General features: G+C 37.7%; 1 protein-coding gene across 7 annotated transcripts in view; it reads left to right on the plus strand.

Moving 5' to 3' along the window:
* Window positions 1-10,999, plus strand: part of MTMR1 (myotubularin related protein 1) — a 58,442-nt gene that overhangs the window by 9,774 nt on the left and 37,669 nt on the right. For 2 of the 7 annotated variants that reach the window (XM_006774107.2, XM_015570701.1), the window contains exons 2-5: window positions 3,684-3,707; window positions 4,282-4,308; window positions 5,860-5,910; window positions 9,210-9,285. In XM_006774107.2, the coding sequence (XP_006774170.2) occupies window positions 3,684-3,707; window positions 4,282-4,308; window positions 5,860-5,910; window positions 9,210-9,285 (178 nt within the window). The remainder of the gene's footprint in view (window positions 1-3,683; window positions 3,708-4,281; window positions 4,309-5,859; window positions 5,911-9,209; window positions 9,286-10,999) is intronic. The other 5 variants (XM_006774109.2, XM_006774108.2, XM_006774104.2 and 2 more) reach the window with 5 other exon arrangements.

Here is a 10,999-nt window from a genome sequence, read left to right on the forward strand (position 1 = left end):
GGTGATGGGGGTCAACGCCTGAGGGCTCCCAGTATGTGAGAGGGGGCAGGCTGGGCTGAGGGACACTCCCCCCCCACACACACACACTGCATGAATTTCGTGCACCGGGCCCCTAGTATATATATAAAAGCCTAAGTGACCATTATGACTGGACAACCGGCCAGTAGCTATGATGTGCACTGACTACCAGGGGGCAGACGCTTTATGCAGGAGATACCCCTAGTGGTCAGTGTGCTCCCACAACCAACCTCCTGCAGCTGGCCAACCTCCTGTGGTCCCTCCCCCACCTGGCTGGCCTGATTGAGACTCAGTGCAGTGGCCTTGATCACCAGCCAGGCTGAGAGGCCCCACTCATGCAGGAATTTGTGCACCAGGCCTCTAGTCAACTATAAAAGGTTACCTAAATAGTACTGATGCTAACAACTGCTTCCTGAGTACTTATCCACCTAGGTACAATTTTGTTACCCAATTTAACCCTTCCAACAACCTGCGAGGGAAGTGTGCCCAGCATCACTGGTTTAGAGAAAATGAGACTAAAACTCCCAGGGCTTGTGTTGCTCTTCAGGGGTCTGGCAGGCAGTAACACAAGATTTGACTCCAGAGTTCATTCTTCCAACGACTATGCTGGTTTGCATCCAGAAGCCTTGGTTGGGAAGATGTTTTCTGAAGTATTTCCATGAGGATTAGATACATAACTCCTGTGTTTTTAGAGCTGATCAGGAACTTGCAGTCATTCTGGAGACTCCTCTCCTTTTGCATTTATAGAGACTGGGACCAAGTGCAGACATTAAGAGGCCCTAAATACTGGTAGGACCCAGGCCTCCTAACTTAAAACCACTGCTTTCTTCTCTAGCTTTGGTCAGAATCCAATTCAAGGGGGAAAAAAAGAGTGAATCTCTCTGTGTACCTGAAATGGCTTATTTCAGAAGAAATGTAAACTAAACCAGAGAGAAACACTTAGGCATTCACTTACAGACTTTCTGGAGACCTTCTTGGTCTTATATAAAAAATACTAAGGATTTCATTACAGTCGATAAAGAATTATGTGAGTGTAGGCCCAGCGGGTGTGGCTCAGTGGTTGAGTATCGACCTATGAACCAGGAGGGCACGGTTTAATTCCCAGTCAGGGCACATGCCAGGATTGGGGGCTTGATCCCCAGTGTGAGGCATGCAGTAGGCAGCCAATCAATGATTTTCTCTCATCATTGATGTATCTATCTCTCCCTCTCCCTTTCTCTCTGAGATCAATAAAAATATATATTTAAAAGAAAAGAATTATGTGAGTATAAAAGCACGTATCATCCTACCCCTTTCCAGGCTTTTGAGTTAGTCTCTCCTTCCAATACGAAAGGCTTATTGATAATGGTATATGTCATACATATAAGGAAGGAGGGCTCAGTTACACTACTTGTGAATGCTGCTTTGTTGTTTTCAGTTGTTGGTATCACGTTATAGAGAAAGTGTCAGAAATATTGTAGTTACAGAACAAATGTGAAAATAATGGCTTGCTAGAGCAGAGGTTTGGAGGTAGAGAGGGGGAGCAAGGGAAGTGATAGTGGTGTTGATTTTTTTCATTAACCCTAAAAGGGAGATTGTATGCTTGAAGACTATAGTTTAAATGTGTTAATTATACTGATGCCATCCTGAGGCAGTGTAGCAGACCACCTGGGTTTAAGTACTTGCTCTGCCACCTTGAACTTGGCCGATTATTTAACCTTGACTTGGTTTTCTCATCAAAACTGGAACCAATAGTTTTTATCTCACAAGGTTATTCTGAGAATGAAATAAATTAATACATACAAAGTGCTTAGAAGAGTGTCTGGCACCTAAAAATCATATCATTAGTATTTTAAATTTTTTTATTGAATTTTTGGAGTGGTATTGGTTAATAAAAATATATAGGTTTAACGTGTACAATTATATAAATACATCATCTATATACTGTATTGTATTTCACCACCCTAAGTCAAGTCTCTTACCCCCATGAGTTTTTTATGATGCAACTTTGCTTAAGGAAGACAATAAAATAACTAAAAATCAAATTTTCAATAATCAGAGATTAGGAAGAGGGAGATAGTAGTTTGAGAGAGCCTATTTCCTCATCTTTTAAAATGGGAAGAAACTAGGTACTGTTTAAGGTAGACAAATCAAGAAGTCGAGGTGTAACCATATTTATGGTTATGGAGGCGATCCACAGAATTAAAAATAGGTCCAGTTAAACATGGTTATCACTGAGGAATGAAGCTCAGAGGGTGGAGACTTTCTATTTTGAGTTTTATTGCCATATATGTCCCATTTTGAGTTTTTATTAACACAAGTATACATATTTATACTAACTTTATTGTGTTGTCATTAACAAACGATAAACTTTCCATATTTAGCACATACAATTTAATAAGTTTAGATAGGTATACACTTATGAAATGGTTACCACAATTAAGATGATAAACATATATATAACCCACTGCCCCCTTAAAAAACAAAGCCAGGTTTAAGCTTCTTAGTCTAAATAGTCTAAGTTTAGGAACTTATGGGCTTAAATAAATCTCTTTGTACTACAACATCACGTAACTCAGAAAGCTTTTGTTACTTCAAGAGTATTTTCATTTAATGATGATACAGTGATGAAATCTTCATGTGCTTATCTATCCTGAGGAAAATCTATACAGCTAATAAGGCCCTCTGGTGATTTTTTAAAATAATCTATGTTCCATAGAACATCCAGTGGTTAGATGATCAGAAATCAGACTTTGGAATGGAGAACACATGATTCAGGTCTTCCTCAGACAATTACCACCATTCACTTTTCAAAAGTTTCTTTCATTGTTTCCTCTGTCCTAGGCTTCCCGAATGCATATACTGCATGTTCAAGTAGTATTCCTAGGCTATTGGTGCAGGAAGAACATTGCTGAAATTAGCGTCCTTATTCAATAAAGCTTGGCTTCCCCTTGCAGGGGCAGCAGCTTGGGCCTCCCCTCCCCATTCTCTGGCCCTCTCAGACCAGCCAGCTACCTCTTCCCACCTGGAGCTGTCCTTCTCCAGGCAGCGGGGCCTGGGGGTCAAGAGAGGCATTTTTCTCTTGGTGGGGTGGCCACATCTGGGAGTCAAATTCTGGAGTCCCAAGTGCAAGTTGGAAATATAATTTCTACAGAAACCAGGTTATGATTTGTGGTTATCTAAGTTTCACGATACCATTAACACTGTAGCTGAGCTATGTTCTGGGTCACATGTGGGAGCTTTTGTGGGTTTTAGGTTTGGTTTGGTTTCTGTGGGCTGGTTTGGGATTAGAACTGCCTTTTTATATAATTGTTTCTATGGGGGAAATGTATTCAGTATTCCAAACAGACACACAAATGAACTTTTCAAACACTGCCTGTTCACAATGGCTAGTAATAGCACTTGACAGAAGGGGTTTGTGTTTAAAATAATGTTGTTTGTCTTAGCCTAAGGGCAATGAGTTTCTTCAAACCATAGACTTGCCTGAAAATTATAGGACAAATGTGTTAAGATTGATTTGATGTTGAATGAAACTTTAGAGGGCAAATGTGTTAGGATTGATCTGTTTGGTTTTATGTACAGGATTATGATGTTTATTAGGGAATGGGCTGGTGAACTTAATGACATTTTGTACAGGTCAATAGTAATGTGTTTGTGATGATGATGTTCTGTATTTTAACTAACAGGTTTTCAGGAGGCCTGATATAAGGGTAAGGATGTTTGGCAGATGGGCCTCCTACTTGTGTGTCTCTGTGCTTTATTGAACACAGTCTATTTAGTGTTCTTTACCTTCTCCCTGGTTTTTATGAGTCACTCAAATAAATTTGCTCTGCTGTGTCATAGCTTTAAGTGTTCACTGGAAACGCTTTATTTGTTAAAATGTTTTTATGTGTAATAATAGCCACTGTGTATGAGGGCAGGATACTAAAATTGTTGCCAGTGTGAAATACTGACTTTTGTTGTGTTACATGAATTCTGACCAAATGGATCTTTGTGGCAGGGGCTTATAGGGCAGTGTCCTCTTTTAACCTTGATTAGCAAGTAAGTCATGCTAAAGAATTTAGCAACAACAACAAAATTGTTAGTTGTTGTCTAACCTATCTAAATAAGATTATAAGTCACTTTCATGTCTGCATGCTGAATCCCAAAAGTAGAAGTGCTAATCCTAAAAATAAGTTTAGCGAAATCAGTCCCATTTAGTATTTCTTAAAACACAAATATAACTATTACATCTAGGGGGTTATAGCTTATATTTCTTCATGATTTTCCTTCCCTTTATTTCAGAGTATTCATAAAGCAAGACAAAGATTGGTAATGTGCATGCATTTAAGCCTGAGTATTAGATGTTGAAAATTAACCTATTTCCATTAAATGAAAACAATGTGGATTTTGATAGAATAATTTAGTGACTTCAGTTTAAAATTCTTAATCTTATTGAAGCCAATAAGTAGTACAAAAATAAGCAGGTTACATCAAATTTTTATGATTGTAGTTGGTTGATCTTTGTTTAATCTTGTTTTCACTGTTTTCTTTCACTCATGAGAATCATTGTCTTTCACTGATTCACATTGTTAAATATTAGTGCTTGGCTTTACACTTGCATGGACTTTGAAATGCTGTGTGATTTTTGTTGTTGTTGTTTAGCCATTCATTTTTCTGTTTTTAAAATTTGTGTCAAAGAATGATTCAATTCTCTTTGTATTTAAAAATGGAAAGTTCAAAAATACTGGCTGCATTTAAAAAAAAATCAACCTTCATTGAAGGGGAGCAGTACCAATTGTGTACTAAATTCAGTCTGATATAAAGTATAGAAATGTATTGACAATTTCACTTTATTGACAAAAATGAAAGATGGGAAATAGTAAATTCTTTTAAATCTTTGTTACTTCTTCACTGATTACCTTTCAAAGAAATATAGTCAGTGGAACCAGTTTCATGAAGGAAAAAATATATATGCTAAATTTTAATATTTTCAGTCTTAGAGACTTGATACAATAAGAGGTATTATAATTTTGTCATCTTAAGTATTTGTATTTTTTATACCATCTGCTGAACTAAACATCCAATTTTTAAAGTTTCAAAAATTGATTCTATGAAGAAATTAAATTAAGAACAGTATACCTTAAAGGGATTGGAAAAAATTTAAAGATATGTGATCTCTCAGCTGTTTCTTTGAAGCACGTTGATACTGTAATTAGAAATATTTAATATGGCATTGATTCATAATTCACAATATTTAATTAGTAATAAGCAATAAATACCAGATTATATGTATACATATACTTATATGTATATGTATATCTCTAGCATGTGATACGTGCATGAGCATGTTTGTGGAAATTTTGGTAATACCAGTGGAGTTGATCGCTGGACAATATAATAATTCTTGAGAGTATATGAATACTTACTGTGTTTAAAATACATGTCTATGAACTGCCTTTGTATTTTGGCTGGCTTTTGCCCTTTACCTGGTTTTTGTGGTGTTCTTTATTTTCCATGAGCATATTACCTGTCTGCTGTTTTGTTCTTTGACTATATGCTATTGTGCGAATTGCTTGATTTTAAAAAGACAGTACATTCCTTGAAATCCATGATATTTGTTTGCTTTCCATTTTTCTACCCCAACACAAATACAGAATAGATACTCCACTTTAGGCTGAGGATGCTATAGATGGCCTACACGTTATTTCCTTACCTCCAAGGGGTGAAATGTTGTGATTTGCAAAGCCATGAAAGGTGTGTCGACTTTTACATGCTTACTGTCTCTTTAAAAAAGAAGTTCTGTGCTTTCACCTGTCTGTTTGCACGTGTTTCTCTTTCTCCTCTTTGCTTTTTCTTGTCCATGCACCTGGTGCTGTGCAGGAGATTCAGGAAGAACACAATGGCTACCCTTCTGAAGCTGAAGCCGATCAGGTGGCAAGTTCTACATGTTCATCTGTTTGTAGCTACAGAGTGTGTATTTAGAAGCCATTTCATACCAGATTTCTAGACAATAAGCAAATGCTTTTACCACTACAGTAGTGCCCTCCTGTCCAAGTTTGATAGATTCCATGATGACATTATTTGCAAAAATTGGTTTATCCAACATTTTGTCAACGAGAAACTTGTTCATCCATACTTCTTGGTTTTCCCACATAGGGTTATTGATGTGTTAATGAGCCTCAGACATAATAGGATTCTGACGGGCCTTTACAGAGACTTAGAGGGGACAGATGCATATGCTAAGCATGCTCCTTGAGGGTGCAGACTTTGCTTTCTTCAAATGTTCATGGTCCATGCCCAGCATGGTACCTTGTACCAGAGAGCTGGTGAGCCTTCAGCTGGACCTTCAGGGTCATCGGAACAGGATTTGGGTGAGATCATCAGAGGAAATTCCTTAACTGGGCAACACTTGGAGCAAAGGCACCAAGAGGAATAGGTGTGTTCATGAGATCAAATTTTGTTCACAAGAATCTGTTCTTTGATTATGCTGTACATGGGTTGGATAAATCAAGGGTCAAATTATGTCTTGTGCAACTTAATAGTTGCAATAAAAGCTTAATGTAACACAAGTGTGAGTCCCATTTCCTAACACCAGATTGGTAAAGGGAATCTACTGTACTCACCAGACAATGAGCCTTTAAAAACTATTCTCCTCTTGAATTCCTATGCTAAAGTGAAATGTGTTTCCTGTACAAAATAAACATTTTATGGGGAAATCTGAAGCAGCAGGATCATTTGTTTGTTTTGTTCTGACAGTTGCTTTCTCATTACTTAAAGAGCATGTCCCAGATTTAATTATTATTAGTGAGGTTTATCTCACTGTCTCACCAACACAGTCATGCTTCATATAAATGCACAGGTGTTTTAAGCCAAATTCAACATGGCTTTTAGAAGAAAAGGGAAACATTTGATCTTCAACCTCTACCTTGAGAGCCTTGTATATTCTCAAAATGGTCCCAATCACTGCTGTCTCCATCCGCACATTTTGCTAGGTAGTCGTGGGTTGAGGATTTTAAAGTGTTTAATGTGGCTCCACATAAGGCTTAAAGTGAGCCACATTTCCCCCATCCCTTCCAGCTACAGTTAGATAGAGTTAATTAAAACAGCTTGCTTTAGTAACTATATTTCAAAATAACCTATCTTCATTTATTTTAAAATATAAGTTAAAAAATGTAAGTCTATATAACATATAATATAATACTTAGCCATTAAAATAAGCTTTAACAATGTAATATTTGAAGTAGTACAAAACTTGAATATTGATTAAAATGACTTTCTCACATTGTAACTATATTATAAAATTACCCTCTAGTGCAAGCAATAAATTAAAGAAGGTGACTTTCAAATTAAGGCTTCTATTAAGGATTTGTGATTTCTTATTATTTATAAAACTAGACATTTAAAAATGTGTTGGTTTATGCATTAGTGTGTAAAAGATATATTTCCAAATCAGGTGTGAATATTAAAATGAACCCCAAAACACTTTCTCATGTCCTCTTTAGTAGTCCTCTAAGTCCCTAAAATTTTGGGCTGAAAAGTGTCTTAAAACCAATCTGCACTAAAAATTCAAATGAAATAAAGGTGTTTGGAGGTAATTTGTATTGTTTTAATGATAAGGAGAGGATGGACTTTGTTATTTGTGCCCTCCCCATAGAACAGGCATATCCAGACCAACATTTAGCATTGAATTTGCTCTTTATGTCTTCACCTTTTCCTTTTCTTTATTTTCAAAATTTTGATGAAACTACTATGTTTAGTGTTTTAAAATCGAGTCCCTTTAATAAATCATAATGAAATACTCTTATAACTATGAAAAGTAGTTATTTTGAATTTTCAATAATTTTTATTAGAATTAAAAAGTTTTCAAATTTTAATGTTTTACTTCACAAAATTATGCTGAAAACTTGGTATTGTCCGATCTGTTTTCCTCTGAACACCAGTGGCCTCCTGATGTTAACTAATATTTTTTTTGGAGAAGGCAGCTCATGACCAAATAGGTATGGAAAATGCAGCATACTCTAGCGCCCTCTTGCTGATTTGGCGTACATTAACATGCTAAAGATTGGTCTCACACACACACAAAGTTTAACTTGTTTTCTTTAATCCTGCATTTCCTCAACTTTTCACACACACACACAGAAAAGACCTATTCATATCTCTTGGGAATTTAATGCTCTGTGAAACACAGCTTGGGGTTTCTAGGGTTTTGAACATCTTACTCTTATTCGTGATACATTGTGTCAGAGATGCCAAGGAGGAAGTAACCAGTTTCCTTGGCAGCATTGCAGAGGATGGCAGTACCTTGGAATAGGCCCAGAGTTCAGGTTCTGGTCCCCAGCTTTGTAGTTCAAGAGCACCATTTTCTCAACTTTTCTGAGTTCCCTGCACTATCCAACCAAACTCACAAGAGACTGACTACTGGACTTCCATGCCAATCTGGAGAACTATGGGCATGTACCCACATTTATACCCAGGCACCTTGTAATAGTCATCTATCTAAGACATCCTTTTCCTAGCATCATTGTAGCCAGGAAACCCAGTACCTCATTAGCAACTTGCTTGGTGAGCATGGAATCAGCACAAGGGTGAATTGACTTTGACGAAGCTTGATTAACACACTCTGCTCCACAGTCTTGATTTACATATTCTTGTCTGCCAGATGAGGGCACGCTTTCTTGTGGTCTGGATGCTATACACACTGACAAGCCCCTGAACTTTGTATATACACATGGTTGGCTGGCTGCAATACAAAAGCCGAGAGCTTTCCTTAGTAATATCACTGCCCTGAGACACTTCCCTGACTACTTTAGACTTCAGGGTTTCCCACATTATCTCATAAGGTGGGCCATTTCTACAACTAGCTAAGCACCTACATCTAATTTTGATTTTATCTGAATTAGTTTTATGCTCAGAAGATAATTTTTTTTTACTTTATTTCCAAATTCTGGAGGCACCTTATAATAGCTGTCTGTGTAGTGATTAGAGTATGTATCTGTTATGTCAAGCCATTTCTGTATTAATGTTTTCTGTGAACTTTAAATATGTGTAATAATTTGCTAGAATATGTAGCATGGTGTCCTGTGATGTTGAGCTTTGAAACTGTCTTGTAAGGGGAGGGAGCATACATTTTGCACGCTTCTGTAGCTTTGTAGCGAGAGCACAGAACACCACAATTATTCCCACGTATACAGATGGGAAGTGAGATTTACTCCTGCTTGCTTTTTCGCCAGGCTCTAAGGGATGGAAATAAGCTGGCACAGATGGAAGAAGCACCGCTTTTTCCAGGAGAATCCATCAAGGCCATTGGTAAGTGTAATGCATACACTTTGCTTATAGCAATCCATAAAATGACATGGCACTTTCGTTGTGAGCACATGTGATGTAATTGCTCAAGATCAGTCAGAACACTTCTTTAGATGACAAATGGACTAGGTCTTTTCAATCTTATTAATGTCCTTATGACCTTAAGAGATAGAAGACTATAGAGAATCACTTTAAACTCTGATTCATTATTAGTTGGCATTACTAACAGAAGAGGATCCACCTTTTCCTGATGAACTGAAGGCTGATTAGACTTGTTATGTCAGTTCATTGCTTTGTTGGAATCCTTCACTAAATAACCTCTTCTGTGGCTCTGAACCCTGCCTATCCTATCCTTGGTTTTGGCATTCTTTCTCTCTTTGGCTCCCAGTATTCATTCACTCCTGGTAGTCCTCTGGCCTCTCTGGCTGTTATTTCCCTGAGAATTCTTCTGGCCCTGCCTCCAAGCTGCTTTGGGAATGATCTGTTTAAAATGCAAAGCTAATTATGTCATGCCTCTGCTTCTCCTGGCAGCAAACTACACAGATTTAAAGTGAACATGAAGAGTTTTGACACATTATACACCTGGGAAACTATCATCACGTTCAAGATAATGAACATATCCTTCATCTCCCAGCAGTTTCCTTAGGTTTCCTTATAAATCTTCGCTCCCATGCTTTCTCCCCATTCCCAAGCACTATAGACTAAATTATATTTTCTAGAAATATAATTATTGAGTACATTCTTTTTCTTGTCTAGCTTCTACTCAGCATCTTTATGTTGATATTCATTCATACAGTGATATGGGTTAATAGTCATTCCTTTTTATTTCTGAATAGTATTCCATTGTATGGATACACCACAGTTTGCTTATCCCTTCATCTATTGATGGACATTTGGGTTGTTTATACTGGTTGCAAATTATACTATTACCAATAAAACTGCTCTGAACATTCATGAACAAGTCTTCTCTGACCTCATGTCCTATCATCCTCATGTACTCTTTGATCCAGCAACTGGCTGCTCTTTCTTTTCTCCTTCCCCCATCTCTCCCTCTGCCACCCCCCACCCCGGGCTTCCTTGCCAAATTAAGTTGATCTTTTTTCTGAGCTCTTGTCACATCGTGTCCACATGATTATGATAGCATTTATTAGGCTATAGTATAATGTCCATTTTGTATGTATTGTCGCTCACAAGTCACAAGCTACTTGTGGGCAGGAACTAGAACCCCAACAATAGAAGCCACTCGGTACATAATGAGTTATAGAAAACGTTAATGGAAGTGTTTGTCTGGATGACAACTTTTGTACCTTTAATTGATCCAGTTGGACTCATCTGTAGTTATGTACATTCTTGTCATTCCAGTGGAATGATGCTTTGGGAAGATCCTGTAGGTGTTTTTCGATAGGCATGAGGTTCTTAACATGCATAGGAATCAATATGCTGTTGATACCATCTACACTAATAAAAGATAAACATGCAAATTGACCATACCTTCGCTATGCCTTAAGCCACGCCCATCAGCCAATCAGAGCGACTATATGCAAATTAACCCAACCAAGATGGCGCCCGGCAGCCATGGAGCTGGAGCAAGCAGGAGACTTGGTTGCCCCGGTGATGAAAGAAGTCAAGCTTCCCAGCCAGTTGCTGCCTCCTCTCAAGGCAACAAAGTTTCAATTATAGAAGGTAAATAAACCCCAGATACCTGCTTCCAGTCGAC

Source organism: Myotis davidii, unplaced genomic scaffold, assembly GCF_000327345.1.
Source record: "Myotis davidii unplaced genomic scaffold, ASM32734v1 scaffold1147, whole genome shotgun sequence".
In the NCBI taxonomy this organism is placed as follows: domain Eukaryota; kingdom Metazoa; phylum Chordata; class Mammalia; order Chiroptera; family Vespertilionidae; genus Myotis; species Myotis davidii.